The 17,669-nt window shown below is 31.6% G+C and overlaps 2 protein-coding genes across 3 annotated transcripts; both read left to right on the forward strand.

The window, feature by feature from the left end:
* The first annotated feature begins 1,674 nt into the window (after positions 1-1,674).
* Positions 1,675-9,899, forward strand: LOC125057976 (transmembrane protease serine 9-like). Of its 2 annotated transcripts, none has more exons than XM_047661961.1 (6): positions 1,675-2,068; positions 3,954-4,113; positions 7,171-7,361; positions 7,878-7,969; positions 8,494-8,656; positions 8,866-9,899. In XM_047661961.1, the coding sequence occupies exons 1-6, from the start codon at positions 2,008-2,010 to the stop codon at positions 8,997-8,999; spliced, it is 801 nt and encodes a 266-aa protein (XP_047517917.1). In that variant the 5' UTR covers positions 1,675-2,007; the 3' UTR covers positions 9,000-9,899. The 2 variants fall into 2 exon arrangements, with proteins under 2 accessions (XP_047517917.1, XP_047517916.1); XM_047661960.1 differs by lacking the exon at positions 1,675-2,068 and adding an exon at positions 3,487-3,547.
* Positions 9,900-10,645: 746 nt separating this feature from the next.
* On the forward strand, positions 10,646-14,039 carry LOC125057972 (polycomb protein EED). Its single transcript, XM_047661953.1, has 7 exons — positions 10,646-10,926; positions 11,043-11,185; positions 11,655-11,826; positions 12,112-12,651; positions 12,981-13,133; positions 13,496-13,612; positions 13,849-14,039. The coding sequence occupies exons 1-7, from the start codon at positions 10,903-10,905 to the stop codon at positions 13,936-13,938; spliced, it is 1,239 nt and encodes a 412-aa protein (XP_047517909.1). The 5' UTR covers positions 10,646-10,902; the 3' UTR covers positions 13,939-14,039.
* Positions 14,040-17,669: the final 3,630 nt, after the last annotated feature.

The raw sequence follows: 17,669 nt of genomic DNA on the forward strand, positions 1-17,669 counted from the left end.
ACGAGAATAAATAACCGGGTTTTTGTGGGGATCTTGAATATTTAGGCAACAAATGTTAAATTCACCACACCTGTGAAAAGTTACCAAAGGGTAACAATGGTGCAAGGTTTTTCTGATTTATTAGATATTTTTAACTTCAATCAATAAAAGAAACTGTAATATTAACGTCACAATATATGCGTATCTACATATTGATTTTAAAGCGGTTATGAAGTGTCAAGACTATATTTCTAAAGCGCTTTCTCTTATTGGGAAGCACTTTAGCCGCTTAAATCCGAAAGTTTTATGGTAACTGCGCAAAAGGCTGCAACGATATACAAAATTGCAAAACACTGCGCGTCTCTTGTCCTGGAATTATGTAACTCTTAAGTAAGATTGTCCAAATAAAAGAACTAGCTGTACGATCCGGTTTCACCCTGGCCTATATTTGAAAATAAGGCTTTTGTATAAATTAAATCAATGCAACATCACCAGAATAAGAGTCAAAAGTGTAGCATATGTAGATAGCCGGAATTAATTTGTTGTATTACAAATATTCGACACGATTCTTTCTAATAAATATATGGTTTCTAAAACATCCTCAGCTGATAGATTTATATACATTGAAAGCAATATATATGTTATAGTTTTTATAATAAACAAATCACCTAGTCCATCCGCAGTACATTAGTCTCAAACATCCAAAGTTGCATAAAACTATCGACGCCTTATAAAGGTCACAGTTCAGATACAAAATTATTATATGTATACATTAAAGTATACCACTTTGATCCGGCATCGCGGTAAATTATGTAAATAAGATAAACAAACCTATAGGCGTCCTAACCGCGGGCGACGGTTCATCAAAATATTACCCAATTTATTAATGCAAATAGCTAACTCAAATGCAGTGACCGACTTCGACTTCTACTATCAATCATATACGTTCTTATAAATCAATCAAAACCTGTACAAAATATTTTATAACAAATCGCAAGCTTAAAAGATAGATGATAAACCAGCTTAAAACCTGCGGCTTCGGGCGTTCGTGCTTTACCGCGTGAATGTCATCGAAATCCATATAAAGAGGTATAAACGAGTGAATTGTTTATGTAGCATTTAAATCTAAATTCAACCCGAAATATATAAAAAATCTTAAAAATTAAATCGTGTATGTGTTTTTTATATTTCAAAATACCCAAAGTATTCCGATTGATTTAAAAGATCTTTATCTTGCCTCTCCCGTTTCATAAATTGCAAGTAACTATTATGTTTTTATCAAGTACTTGACCAGTTTTCATATGTTTTAAATGTGGTATCGAAGTTATTCGATATGTCACTAAACTGTAAGTAATCATAACTGTTAATTCCACTACAATACGATAACAAAGTTATACAAATTCTGATGCAATTTGACAGGTTTCAATGTTTTTATCAAATTTCTTACAATAAGAATTGGCATGAATTAAGAAATTCAAAGTGAAGTTTGAGAATTGGATTATATTAATAATCTTAAAATACACCTAAAGCATGACAAATAATTAGGAAGTTTCCTGTTTCCGTATATCCCGTTATTCCGATAAATTAATATGGGTCGCTCATGAATAAGCATCCTTTAATAAATTCTCACCATACGTGTGATGCAAGTGTTGTGACGAATGTAAGGCACTTATGATATAAATCCGTCACCGTCAAAATTAACACTGCAATAAACCCAATACGCCACAATGTCCTATAATTAAGCGAAAGTCAACCATTGACCCAATGATTTGGGGTCAACAATAGTCATGAAGGTCACTGTCTAATCCTACCGATCCTACCACTTTTTGGACTATGGCACAATCCCGCGTGGCTGGTGGGGTGACGCAGCGTGAAGCAGTGTCACTCGCTCAGTCGCCGCGTACCCGTGAACTTGGCCTGGTCCGATTACCCTGGCCCCGAAGCCTTATCAGAGGCGCCGCCCACGGCCTATAATAGCTGGGCCGGCGTCTCCTCCTGCCTCCAGAGTGGCCTGTGACTTCGGCAGACATGTTTCGTGCTTTGTGCCTCCTAGCTGTGCTCGCCGCAGTTCGTGCCTGCAAAACCTGCAGTGAGTGTTTGATATTATGTGTAAAGGTCATAGTGTAGTAATGTGTATTATGTGTTTACATTGAGACGTTCGGTAAGTTACCAGCACATAATGAAGCGAGGCAAAAATTGGGTCAAGAATATATCCAGATTTGCGACGAAACAAAAGTAAAAACGCGTAAAAACACATAGTAAATAATATTATCACGTTATCTAAGATGCGTATGGAATTTAGCGTAAAATACGCGCGGAACATTATAATCTATAGTCGTATTTTAAACGCAAAAGGAAATTATGCTAGCGATTTTGTTTTCAATCTCTATTGGTTCCTTGTATTATGTCATGTATAATTTGCTAATAGATGAGAGCTCTTCAAATTGTGCATTATCGTCTCTGTCGAAATTCGAAATATAATTCGTTACATGACAATAGTATTGCAAAATTATCTATATGATTTTAGATGATAATTTCAATGAAAATAAAATAAGTGATTCATAAAACGACCACAAAGTCCTATAAAATATTTTCTTATATGTTTAAATTTGGAACAACGTGAAAGTGCGTTCCGCTTTTAATTAAGGCTTTAATTTTAATCTTTGTTTTTTTCACAAAATATTTAAAACGTTTATAATTAAAATTTAAATATTTGAGTTGCAAATAAATGTTGTCCTCAAATTATATAAGTGGTTTGTAACTCAAAGTGAACAAAAGTGCGTCATATATCAAAATGCAACGGGAACAAAATGGTCCGCACTGCGTAATCTGAAAGAAAATATAGTGATCATAACAGTTTATTTTAACTTTTAAATTACGTAAATTTACTGGAAAATTAATCAATAATTAATATAAAAATTGCGTTAAAAAATCTTCATAAAAAGGAAGAATGTGGAGTTTGTTGTTCAATCAATTGTGATAAAATATTAGCTATGATCAAAACCTTTTTAAACATCCGACGTAAAAATGGTATCAAATACTTCCAGGTTTACTCTTTGCTCCTCAGAGGTGAAGATTGCCCACTTTAAGATGTTAAGATACCATCCTTATTAATTGATTTATTTATTTGCAGTAGTATTTTATTACCAATATCCGAAGATAACATAACCATATATAATTACATACCTTTAAGCCTTTTGTGTTACTTAAACCTTAAGAATCTGGAGAAATAAACCATATTCACTTCAAGAAGAAAGTGATTTGCAACAATGTATTTAAATTACACTTTATATTTATGTGTTTCGGTTCGTAAGTAAATCTTTCAGTAGATAAGGTGTCTTCGTTTCCGTTATCAATTACCGCTGACCCACATTTGGTACACTTTAAAACATTTCAGTTTCTTTACCTTTATCCTGTTAATTTAGTCAATTATAACTATTATTTATGTAAAAAATAATTTATCTTAGCATCTAAGATGGCAAGCAATTCGAATTACTCGTGTCTATGGAAATAAATAATAAGATGTCTCAGTCTGTCGCAGTATTGTTTCGCAACGCACCCTTTTTAGGTCGTGAGAGTTAATTTATTTTACTTAGATAACGAGTAAACCTAAATTTGATGTGCTTATTATTCTTCTCTGTATCTACTTTCTCCGCCTTTTTCATACTTATAATGAATGTGGTTTTTCCGTTAAAATATTATAACAATAATTAATTAATTTAAAGCGGTTTCGAAATATTTTTCGTGTTGTTTCCATATATGACACTACGATTGCGTCTGTCTGCTACACACAGAAAAGAAAATAGAAGAAACAAGCTTTTAAATTTTATTTTACTTGGGAAGTTAATTAATGGAATATATAATATAATAATAATAGAGAAGTGAGGTTATAAAAAAAACACGATAAATGATAACAATTGTGTTTTTGTTGACATGTGTATAAAATTATTAATTCGTATACCGTATCATTACAGCATGTGGCGTGGTGCGAGGTGCACGTGTGGTCGGCGGTGGGCCCGTGGGTCCCGGAGAATTTCCCTGGCTCGCTGCCCTCAAAAGAGACGGAAAACTCATTTGCGGTGCTACTGTGGTTGCACGGGACCACCTTATAACAGCCACCCATTGTATTTTTGAGTAAGTATTCAGGCATGATAGTTACAATATTTGTAGGGTAAGACTTAAAAGTACTCAGTGTGGTTTTTAGCGGCAAACAAAAACAACTAGTCCCGAGTTACAACATCGAAATATTTTGGCTCGCAATGAAAAGCATATCTAACAAATATAAATCTAATAGCATAGAGTAATAAGTTATTCTGTTCCACTATTAGAAAATAATTCAATACGCAAAAAAATCTTCTCATCTAAGCTGAGGTCTCTACCATCTAATAATTTAATAAATCCACAAAATATACCTCGAAATTCTAGCACTCTTTAAATTTTATAAGACTAAAGAATTTCTTGGATAGTATTTTTTTTCTTCGAATATTAGGCTAAAAACACAATGAATTAACGCGTATGAGACCCAGGTAAACATTCGAAGCTTGTTCCCTTAAATCAATAAAAGTTAACGCTTTTAATGTCCTGACCCCAAACCAATTGTTTTAATTCAAAAGTGTGTCAGTACAATAAAAGTGTGGGTCAAATTACTGGCTATAAGATCAGTGTTTACCACAAAATACTATAAAATACAGTCACTTTACGATATTTAACCTTATTTAATATTAATAAAAATATTATTATATGACGTTTTTGGGAAATGTGTGTCAATTGTCAAAATGACACTCAATATTCTTAGGGTTTACACTTTACAGACATATTTTGACCTAAATACATGGAGCCTTACTGGAGGTTTTCTTTCTCTTTCCTTAATTTACTGATGCTTAAAAGTTGGCATGTAACCGGAAATATCCCTTAATATATTTTTACATATAAATTATATAAATAATGTCTTGACTTTTACCTAAAGATTCTTTAAAAAATAATTAATTAATTAATTAGTAAGGCATTTGATTGCAAGCCATTAAAACAAATGTACAGTAATAATATTTCCCGTAGAATAAACAAGAAACCATTGATTTACTATTAATATATTATGATAGTAGTATGTTATCAATGCATGAGATTTTGAGTGCAGCGTCAAAATCTTGAAAAGTATCTGCAGATAATAGCTTTTTGTGTTAATAATGTTGATTTTTTCGTCGACTAACATATCTTTCGTATATCTCTACCCAAATAACCTTGTCTCACTAAACTTAATGAAATAACGTCGCGTAATTTTACGTATAAGTGAAATTAATACTGTTACTCCGAAAGTAGGTGATGACATTGTATCTAAGGAGAATGACATACTTTTAATTAAGAAACTGTAATAAAATAAACAATTAATGTCGGTGTAAGAATTATTTTAATCGTTTGAGGCAAAACTTGGATCGATGTTACTATATCGGAAATATTCAAAAATCATAATTTTGGAAATACGGTACGATTTTAGTTTACCAATTTAGAGTTTTTATATTTTGTTGTTTTTTTTAGTATTTTAACTTGTCTGTCACTATCAAAACATTATTGATTGTATTGTTCGTATTTTTTGCTCCTTAAATCAATATCAATGACTCACAACTTGAATTATGCAAATTAATTACACTAAAGATAAGAATTTCAACAACGTGGGATGTCAAATTGGTGAAAGTCAATAATTGAGATACGCCATTATGTCAACTCAAGTTGGCAAACAATCGACTGTTAAATAAAATTTCACTCAACTGTCATCTTCACTTTTTAAATTATATTCGTCACGAGTTTAAATTAGAAAAATAACGCTTTCGAATCTTTTAGTTACGAAGCTGGTTTAAAATCGTAGCAACATAACATAAAATACAGTCCTAGTGGATTTAAGCGCGTTTTGACAACATGTGTACCTACATGGTTTCAGTGCAGCAGCTTCTTTGACAAATTAATAATTATAGTAAGCTGTAACAGATACGAGCTAATTTTGTATGTGTAACGATGTAGTACATTATTTTAGAAATAGTAATATCTTCGCTAAAAATACTGTTACCTCTAACATTTAATGAGTCTGTAGGAATTTCGATAAGGAACATCACATGTAACTGATGAAACAAGGGCATTAATCGTCGATTTTACTAATGATTCGTAACATTCTTATAAATCGATCATAAAACTGAATTAAAATTAAAAAAAGGCATATAATAATTAAATATGTTTAAAAAAATAAAAACATCCTTGTGTGAATTGGTTATTAAAATTATGCAATTATTTTTCCTCTTAAAAATTTCCACGTATGAAAGGCGCAAACACCTGTCCACAACTACATTTGTTAAAGATGACAGGCAAGGTCCACGCAAATTCTTGCATACATTCGATTATGCACATGGGCCGTTGCGCAACTTGTAATGCATACATTTATAAAGTCCCTTCGGAGTTCGAACACTATTAATAATTCATCACCAGTCAGAGTATTAATAAGTACAAAGATTTTCAATCTTTGATAGAATAAATGTAAACTTAATGGAGCGTATTTTTTTCGGCGAATATTATTTTTGTTCAAATGTAACTTTTTTTGTTCTTTGGCTAATTTAGAATAATTAATGTTTCTTCCTGATCAATACCGCAGGGATGATTATGCGTGTTAGTGATTGGTCCACGGCATAATTGTCCAGTTACAGAAACGTTTAACCGATTAACTCTCTCAGCCCCCAGGACCTCGGCCTTAACACATCCTTATCTCATGGTAAGCGAAGCCACGGGTAGGGAATAGTAAATGAAAAAATATGAACTTTATGATATTAGTGTAGCGTATGTATCTGCAAGGTCATGGCACAAATCGGGTCTAGGTCAATGATGGATGCGCTCACGCATCTTTTGTTTTGTCACGCAATCGATTGTCTCGCTCTTTCACAACGCGTCCTGAATTTGTAATGTTAAGAAACAGTCACAATTTACAGTATAGTTTGTGAAGGTAATGAAATTTTTATATGAAAATACTTTCTCTGCTCTCAAAGTTCTTATCGTTCTTGTTTTTGTTCTCGCATTTTAAATGTTATTCAACGCATACAGTTATTATAAAAATATTTTCTAATTTAATCGAAACACTTTACTTCATGATTCTTATTAGTTATTTAAGTTAATAAAAACAAAATCTTAGAAGTAAATTGAAATTTTCTGTTTCAGGGTTGAAGCTTCACGCTTGACAGTTCTAGTCGGTGAATATGACGTAAATAATTCAAGATCCGATGGCTTTCAAGTTTCACACGTGTTCCAGCACCCGGACTTTAATAGATATACATATGACAATGATATCGCTGTCCTAAGACTTGCTGAACCGCTGCCAGACAGACTTTATCGGCCTGCCTGTTTACCTGGTACATTTTGTATTCATATACCGCTTGTCAACTCAGTGGCTTAGGGAGCGTTCAAGTATTACGTCACGCAATTTTTGAAGATTATTGACCCCCCACCCCCCATGCAACGCGCCGTAACGTTTTCTGTACCCAAGTATAGTAAAACGTTTCGCGACCACCTAGTGACTCTTTATACCTAAAAGTTACCATTATGTGGTATAAAGTACTGGAAACTTGAAAATAACATTAACAATAACGTGTAATTTAATCCCCGCCCCGCATCGTAACGTTATAAAAGGATCCCCCCCCCCGAAATTCGTTACGTAGTACTTGAACGCTCCCTTAGGTGGTAGCACATACTAAAAAAAGTTCTAACGATATAATATTCAACTTAAAACTAGAATCAGTCTTACCGATTTGATTCCCATCCTTAAATATTTTACAAATTCTAATATGTAAGATTGTTCTAATATGTAAGATAGTTCTGATCCCTTGAATTGGAAGTAGCCTATGGTATACAGGTATGGTTTCTTTCAGATGACGACGATTACCTTGATGGAGGTGATGCTATAGTGTCCGGATGGGGCAGTACTGTTGAAAAAGGACCACATTCTAATACTCCCATGAAAGTAAGATATTGTCCACTTTCACTTTCATAGTCAATCTTAAGTCTTATTTATAGCTCGGTTCAGTTGCATAATTTTAACGGTAGCTTACCACTAAGTAAACACTTAGGTTGTACTGGTTTTTCTCTGTTTCGAGGTCATAGACACAGGCTTGTATTCTTATATGATAGCAGTCATTTCAAAACAGTTTTTTTAAGACTTAGATTAGTAACTGTCCCATGATCAAATAAATAGGAGGTTGACTTTGACAGCGTCGGTTCGCACTCATTTTAAATGTATTTTTCTCGATATTATGTTAGTAAAATTTGTTCTAAATTCTCATAAATTATTTAGATTACTGTTTTAATTAATACTGAATCAATAATTTTTTTTTATTTAGAAATGACTTGTAAAATTAAAAAAAAAAACAGTAGTTAAACAATTTAATTTTGAATTATTATATTAAAATAGATTGGTGGTGGAAACGGAATATAAGAACATTCCGGACTATATCTCCTCGCTTTAGTGTAATTAACAATATGTTTCAGGCTGAAGTACAAATCTGGACGCAAGAAGAGTGCACTAATGCTGGTTATGGCCGTAGGAAGGTGACGCCACGGATGATATGTGCTAATGCACCAGATCGTGACTCTTGTACGGGAGACTCTGGTGGACCGCTTCTAATGTCTCAACCGTACTTTACAGTAGTTGGTGCGTATAATGTACTTTGTATAGCTAGTTAGACTTAGTATCTGTAACTTACTATCGGGTATTTAACAAAACTATCATTAAAAATATTCAAATCAAATTTTATAACAGAGTAGTATTTTTTTAATTTCAATTTGACATTTTAAATTACTTCGGTAACGGTCCGAAAGGTCCAAATAAAAATTATGTTTAATATTAATTATTATTTAAAGGTATCGTCTCGTGGGGACGCGGCTGTGCAAGACAGGGATATCCCGGAGTTTATGCCCGAGTTGACAGATTCATGCCCTGGCTCAAAGTTGCGTTACGGCATGCGTGCCTTTGTCAACCACCGTCTTTTAATTAGCCACATGAAACATTTTATTAACTTATCAATCCGTTAAACAAAAGCTTTTACCTATGACATGGAAATGTTGTATTAGAAAATGTTTTCCAATCATCTGTATTTACTAAATGTAGACATTTAGGCTTCCACATCTACCTAAAAATAACGGTTGTTTAACAATTTTTCTAACGTTAAACTGGTCACGTTAAGCAAACAACAAAATATGACGCTAAATTTGAAAGGTACCGTCTTACGTAATATTTTATGGGACTTTAACATTTGAGTAATTAATAATTATTATAGTATTGATAGGATAATTGTTACCTTATAATCATTAAGTATAATTAAGTACCAGTGTATTTGCAAGTTAACCATGAGGCTACATGATAATTATTGCCGCAGAGAGCTTTAATACTATTTAAGGTGATTTTCCCGAAATGTTGCCATTAGAGCCAAAGCGGTATTGCAATGGGTAAAAATAAAGGCGTTAAATAATTTTTATTATTATGTACATCAGTATTAAGGTGTTAATGTTAAATTTTATAGATTTTAAATCGAGACGTAAAGCAGGAAATAAAGGATATGTAACTGGGAATTGAAACATCTCAATATTTCATATGTATCTATTTTAATGTGACTTTTGACAGTTTTGACACATAAAGCACACAGATTACATGTCTTTTTATTCCTTAGAATAGGCTTACAATGGCTGTGATTAAATTTATATTTGTAAGTAGTAAAATTACATTGTTACCTTTTACAGTTTATAAATAAATATTGTTTGTAAGAAGAAGAATTATTGAAGCTTTTATGCAATTTTATCAGATACATATACTAGTTCCTTTAGAAGTGTGTCTTAGATTAAAAACTATATGTATTAGGAAACTTAAGGAAAATAAATTATTTATTAAGGTATTTAAACACGATTTTTTTCTTTAACTTTTTATTGAACCTACCTTAGGTTTGGTCGTAATCTTCTCCATTATTTTGTTGAAAACCTTTTGCAACCATTCTCGCTTCATATACATTCAGTGGTGGTCATATAATAAAAATTGTTTATTTAAATCTAGATTAGATAAATAATTGTTTATTTAAATCTAGATCATAAGTTGCGTACCTACTGAAGAATATCTGAGCATTTAAATTGTTCTGTTAAGAAAATTTTAAGGCATCATTATAAAACACATGGAACTGTTAAAAATGATCCTAGAAAAGCTCGGCCAAGAAAAATATCTCCCAGATACGCTAATCGTTCATGTTGCTAAAAAAGACCCAAGTAAAGGCTCCAACCAGATTAGAAATGAAGTTTTTACGCCTGATGACCCGCGAAACATCTCGTCAAGACTGATACGTCGAAGATTAGTGGAAGCTAAAATGTTTGGAACAATCTCTCGAATAATCTTTCGGAATTGAAAAAAAAGAAATTTCACAGTTGTCACTTCGAAAAAATTAATAATATATTTATGTTTTATTATTATGTCCGCCGCGCCGTTCCAATTTCCAAAGTTATGTTACTAGAAAAAAAAAGAAATGAAAATAATAATAAATGTTGATGAGGTGTCAATGTCAATTGCATCATGAGTGTTCCATAATCTGTCGCCGTTATAAAACTAATAATCTGTTAATACGTCAAAACGTCTCAAATGTCAAAGAGTCCGTTGGTACATACTTAGGTTAAAAACATAAAACACCAAACAAATATAAGACTGAAGGGTAAAAGTAAATAAAGTTTCCCCCCTTAAAAGCACGTAGCGTAAATACATGCAGAATAGTTAATAAAATTAAATTTCAAACCGAAATATCAATTGCCGACCGTTTATTTAATCATTATAATCATCTTAGATATTATAATTATTGTTACTTGATAGATTATTAACATTCTAATTTAGATTGTTTAGTAACGCCACTGGATAATCCTTTAAATATGATTTTCTCCGAGAATGAAGGAGTAAGTACAAGAGCTTATAAGATATTATATTTGAGACATATTAACATTTATATTGAATGTAATTCAATAGGTACCTATAAAGATTACCTTTTTATATTGAGATTGAATTTGTTTAGGATGATACCTCAAGTGTTGACAGTACTTCCAACACAGACAATACCTCTCGAAGTGAGACACCCACCAATACTAGAGTAAAAAAACGCAGAAGAGGAAAGAAACCAAAAACAGTAAAACCAGTTAAACCTCCTTATAAGTTCAAGTAAGTCATACAATCTTTTTGTTTCCAATTTTCATTAAATCTTTTGTATTATTAATATAAACACTGTTTACAATTTAAAATTGTAGACAGGATGGTAAAGATTAGGTTTTAATCTTACATTAAAAAGTCCATGGTTAGTGGTGAATTAGCATATAAGCCATGATATATACAATATATTAAATAATTACTTACAGCTTCTGGCTTACAGGCTCTAGGAACAACACCACCAAAAATATGTTTTCTAGTCATTACATTAAAAAGTAACATTTAAATTGACTAAAGTGTGCATAGGTATGCATCAAGTAGTCAACTACTAATTATATTACAATCATAACGAAAATCAGTTTCATTTTTTGATAATTGTAATTTAGTTTAAGGACTGTAAATTTCTAATTATCAATCATAGAATTAGATATCAAAATAAAATAATAATCTAATGTTAAAATTAATTGGAAACTTCTCTTAACAGTTGCAGTGCTAAAGAAGATCACGGCCAACCTTTATTTGGATGTCAGTTCAACCACAATTTAGGTGATGGGGAGCCCCAGATTTTTGCCGTTGTTGGCAGCAACAGAGTGTCAATATACGAATGCCCAGAATCTGGTGGTTTTAAATTCCTACAGTGTTATGCTGATCCAGATGTAAGCCCAAAACAGATGCAATAACATTTTTGGCAGGCATGACTTTCCACCATAGCCTGCAACTATGTGGAAAAGTTAGATATTAATTAATTACAAACTTAATAATTAGTTAATAGACTTAAATTTGTCAAGTAATCTCTCATCAATTAACTTGACCTATTGTATAGTTTCACTTTATTTAACTATTGTGTAGTTACTAACAATATAAAAGTTTTAATGCTTAAGAAATAATTGTTACATTTATATACAGTGTTAGCCTAAATTTAAAAGCAATCATGATTTCAGGTTGATGAGACATTCTACACCTGCGCATGGTCATATGAAGAAGAAACCAACCTGCCATTGCTTGCCGTAGCTGGCTCTCGCGGTATTGTACGAATTTTCCAACCTTCTACACAGACTTGTATTAAACACTATATAGGGCACGGACATGCCATCAATGAAGTAAAATTTCATCCCCGAGATCCAAATCTACTACTCTCAGCTAGCAAAGACCACGCTCTACGCCTTTGGAATATTATGACCGATGTCTGCATAGCCATATTTGGGGGTGTAGAAGGACATCGAGATGAAGTGCTCAGTGCAGATTTTGATTTGAAAGGTGAACGGATAATGTCATGTGGAATGGATCACTCGTTAAAGCTTTGGAGGTTAGATAAACCGTCAATGCATGAAGCGATTAAGCAGAGTTATAGTTTTAACCCTCATAGAGCACTGAGGCCATTTAATTCGTTAAAAGAACATTTTCCAGACTTCTCCACACGAGATATACATAGAAATTATGTAGACTGCGTGCGGTGGATGGGGGATCTCATTTTATCTAAGGTAATATTGAAATAATGAAATTCTTTAACTCAAATAAATTTACACTATATATTTGTGTATAAAATTTCCACATAGTAAAATGTGAAACCTTTAGTCCAGTTTTCTCAAAACAAAATATTTTTTTAAACCATTAAAGAAAAAACATTTACCTAGACAATAAGCAACTACAATACCTAATGTCTAGATTTTCGCAAAGGTTTCATAAAATAAAAACACAGGTTTCACAAAATAAAAATTTATTAATTGATTGTTAATGTAAAGTACTTATAATGAATGCAGGGATATTCTTACATCGTGGTCACCCAAAAATGATGGCTTTTAACTTTCAGTCATGTGAGAATGCGATAATATGTTGGAAGCCAGGTCGTTTAGAAGAAACTGAACTACGCCCAGGAGACAACTCAATTACTATTGTGCATAGATTTGACTATAAGGAATGTGAGATATGGTTCATTCGGTTTGCTGTCGACTATAGCCAAAGGGTAATTTTTTTTGTACAATGCTTTATTATTTTCTAGGTGGCAATGTCAACAATTTGGGCAATTTTATTGCTGTGAAATATGACACTGGCAATGTAAGCCTGTAAATTTTTTTACTGTATACTTTCCTATTTTTATGATTTCATTGTTGTCTTTGAATCCTAAAAAAATTACATTTAACCATTAACTTTCCATTCTAATAACTCCTATTGGGTTGTCTTTGTACTAAAATGTTATGAAATTTGCAAGCAAGTTTTGCTTACATCGGTTGTAACCTACCGAAAATATGTATGGTCTTTGTTATCTACTTGAAAGACAGCTTAGCATTGTTTTCCTTCATCTATAAAGTTCTATTTGGTGCTCAGGTAATAGCGCTTGGTAACCAGTGTGGCAAGACAATGGTGTGGGAATTGGGCAATGTTGCTGGGGGGTCGAAAGCCTCGCAACTCATACATCCACGATGTGTTGCTGCAGTGAGACAGGTTGGTTAAATATTTATTTATTTTGCTTGTTATTATTTCATTTACATTTCAAATTTTGGTTCACATCTCTTTAAGTTCGAAAAAAATTATTTTAATTATATTTTAAACTTAAATTCGTTAATAATATACTTATAACTACTATTTCACTTAATTGATTCCTACGTATTACTCTTTTCTACTACTTTAAGAATCTTATCTCTCTTTCTAAATCTTACTACTTAAAAATGTTTTTTCAGGTAACATTTTCAAAAAATGGAAAAGTTCTTCTCACTTGCTGTGACGATGGCACAATATGGAGATGGGATCGAGTCAACAATAACAACTAACAAATACTACTAATTATTTTTATTATACTAATACCTTAAGTGCATCCAGTGTTTTATACTCCACTGTAAATTTTAATTTGTGATAATAAATATTGATCCTACATCATGTTTCAATTCATTTCCAATTACTTTCATTTATTCCAATAAAAAAGGATTCCTCTACATAGTATCTAAATATTTCAAGCAACGACGAACAATTAGTCCTTCGAGCCGGAATTAACCAAGCGTTAACTACAGGGTAACAGGAAATAAAAGACGATTTACAAAAGTCATTTATTGAACAACGAATTACATCTACATTAACAAATGAATCACAGGGGCAAAGGTGTTATCTCGTCCTACACGTTACGTTGTTACTAAATTCGTGTTTAAAATGATTTGGTCTGAGAAGTACATGACATTTGATGATAATACACGATGAGGTGGAAAATCCCATTTAAGTCGATGCCAATGATAACTTTTAAACACATCATGAATTTGACTTAAGGTACTTGCCACCTCACAATGTTTGGATAATCTGTTTGAAGACAACACAAAGGAATTCTTTACGACCTAGGAAGTCTAGCTGTCTAACATATAAACAAAATCAAAAGGTTTACTAGCTTTGTATTCCAAAAGAACTACAGACCAAAATATGTAATCAAATATATACAGAGTACAAGTAAACAAATCTAGTCTAGCTAGCACTTGGCTAAACACTAAGGGTGAGAAACAATGTAGATACAGAAAACAGGACTAAACAAATACTAGTCTACCACTGACCATATATTATAGATAATTCAGCATATTGTTTAATGTTCAATAGTGAATTGAACGTCATTGTAAAAACGATACATTCCCAGGTTGCTACACCACTAGCTCGCCTAAGTTTTAATCTGTTCCTTGGCGGCCATTTTCTTTTTATTAATATCATAATATCTCTCATACCAAACTAGGTCACACGGTATCTAACACCATATATTTCTACCAGAAACATACTACTTCTACTCATAAATGACGCTGTAATTGAATTTAGTCCATTCCAATAAATGTCAGTCTTTAAAATTTTTAATTAAACATTCTACAATCATTCAACATAACCAATGTATAAAAAAGGTCAATTTTATTTCGTTTTTCAACTATTAATAAACCAACAAATGTAAACTGATTATTCTAATATTTTAATATCTCAACGTTTAGTTTGAATAAAAATTAGTCTTGTTTATAACTTGATTACTAAAACAGAAAAATAACTATTTTAATTTTTGTATCTGTTAGCTCTCGCTACACGTACTCGCTAGGTACATCTAGAAGTCTAGACTTATGACGATTTTATTACTAATCAAATACTACAGAATATTTCATATACATAAGTTTATATCTCCAAGAGAGATCTTGTTTCCAAATTGTTTAAATTTTCTTCGATATAAATTTCAGTAGTTTTTATAATATATCATTGGGATGATATATTAAAATACTAATAAGTTTTAAAAGCCAATAAAAAGCTATTCAAAGCATCTTTAAGAAGCCAGAAAGACGAAGAACAGTGAGAAAGAATGATAACAGTATATATTGAACAAGCATGTTAATATATTATGTGCACGGTGTCAAAATTATTCAGCACATCTTTCAAGCAAACGAAAGAAGTAGAATACTTAAATAAAGTTATAATGCCCTCACTCGAAAATATATCATAAAAAGCTCTGATATACAAGAGTTTAAACTCAAATACGGAAAAGTTGTATGACCAAGATAAAATAAATTTATAAATGGTACAGTGGTGCATTTATATATGTATTATGAAATAAGTGAGCAATCATACAACAATGGTAAATTATTTAGCATAAATGATATTCGAATGCCCAAAGAAACTCCATTGAAGGAGGATGTTAAATGATAGTCGACAATTATTATGTCTTATTATATCCTCAAAATTAAAAAGTCTTAAATTTGACTAACGTTTGCGGAATTGGACATAAGAATATGAAAATACTAAATAAATAATGAATAAAGCCGGCATTGTAAAATTATATTTTGTAATTTTTAATTACCCCTAAGCTTTATAGCAGGACTATTTTAAATTGCTTTTTTGTCGTAGACACAATTTAACCTACAAGAAATGTCCCTATTTAAATTGGGCAACAGTCCCAAAAATCATTTATTGCGCTAAAAACTACGCAATAAAGTACTGCTATAAAGTTTATGTAAACTAGCATAGGAAACAAACAAAAGCCGATAACACGGTAACCAAAAACGCTCTAAATTTTTATTAGCATTTAAGTACTCGTCCATACTAATTAGCACTATCTTGGGATTGTGTTATTTGAGAAGTGTAAATAAAACTATGTTAACGAACCTAGTCATATATTAATAACAAATACATAAGAAAAATAAATGTTTAACATAAAATTGACTAGATGTCGACTAGACAAAAAAGTAACTTAAACTATTTTGAGTAGGCATTTGTTGATGATCTCTTTCTAATAATGTCAACAAATTTTTGACGTTCACCATTAAAATAATGGCGATGAACAAGCAAAAATGTCTATGGCCAAATGACAAACGCAAACAAAACTAAGCAGTAAAATATCTTAACATGTATTTAAAACGCTTTACGAATTAAAATGCATGTAATTTTACAAAAAATATTCCTGCGTTAGCGATAATCAAAAATTGTCTCATTACGTGAAAATTGTTCAAATAACATGATTTTAATTCGATTAGTGTACTCTTTTTAACAAAATACTATGCATTAATAACACTTAACAAAAATATATTTTATTTTGTTGCCCTAGATATTGGCTGATTCATTCATCTATTGGGATATAATCTAAAACAATATCTGTTATCAAGGGCAACAAATCGTTTACCAGCCTTGAAGAGTGATTCGACTTGTGTATTCAAATTTATAAATTAAAGTGAATTACATCTATATTACGTATTTGGAATATATTGAGATTTATGCACAACTAAACATGCAACTTACAATGAAGTTTTGACTAGAATTTAAATTCGTATCGCCTAACGGAAGCCAATCACTACTCAATTTATAAAAGTATGGAAAATTTCGTTAAGTAATTTTCAATATCATTTACAGTACTTGCAATGCGTACTACTATACTATACTCGATCTATAGTGGACTAATATAACGTACTTATTTGTTTACAATTACTTGAAGTAAATGTAACTGAACTCGCAAATACAATTTATAGAACTAGAAGTTATTGCAGCACAGTTTACGTTTCTAATATGGCCTAACCGTGTTCCTGGTATAATAGTGAAAATATTTGTTTAACGAAACTTTTCATACATTTTATAAGTTGCCTAACTATACACTAGAGGGCGGGATTCACAACATCAATTAACCTATATCCTAAAGGTGCTTTAACGTTTAATAACTTTCTAACGTAATTTTTAAACAAAAGAATTGATTTTGGATCAAATTACAATTATGTATTTATCGGTCGTTATAGACAGAGTTCCTTCCTTTGACATTGGTTTGTAAATAAACAGACCTGTGCTTTGTGCCGAGTGTGAACAACGTGCAACAACAACACAACAAAATATGAAACGAAGATTTCCATTCATCAGATACTTTAAAAATTAAAATTTTGCGTAAATGTAGTTCAAAGATTATTTTGAACTACATTTATAAAAAATGGGTGCGTGTACTTATGTACGCGCGTAAGAAGTTATACTTCTTTGGCATTATTCAAAATAGTTTTTGATTTCATGCAAATAATTAATTACA

This window comes from Pieris napi, chromosome 17 (assembly GCF_905475465.1).
Source record: "Pieris napi chromosome 17, ilPieNapi1.2, whole genome shotgun sequence".
Lineage (NCBI taxonomy): Eukaryota > Metazoa > Arthropoda > Insecta > Lepidoptera > Pieridae > Pieris > Pieris napi.

Coding starts and splice junctions, on each gene's coding strand:
- LOC125057972 (XM_047661953.1), top strand. CDS start 10,903: ATGATTTTCTCCGAGAATGAAGGA. Junction 11,186..11,654: donor AAACCTCCTTATAAGTTCAA/GTAAGTCATACA, acceptor TTCTCTTAACAG/TTGCAGTGCTAAAGAAGATC. Junction 13,134..13,495: donor CTGTCGACTATAGCCAAAGG/GTAATTTTTTTT, acceptor TTTGGTGCTCAG/GTAATAGCGCTTGGTAACCA.
- LOC125057976 (XM_047661961.1), top strand. CDS start 2,008: ATGTTTCGTGCTTTGTGCCTCCTAGCTGTGCTCGCCGCAGTTCGTGCC. Junction 2,069..3,953: donor TCGTGCCTGCAAAACCTGCA/GTGAGTGTTTGA, acceptor GTATCATTACAG/CATGTGGCGTGGTGCGAGGT. Junction 7,970..8,493: donor ATTCTAATACTCCCATGAAA/GTAAGATATTGT, acceptor AATATGTTTCAG/GCTGAAGTACAAATCTGGAC.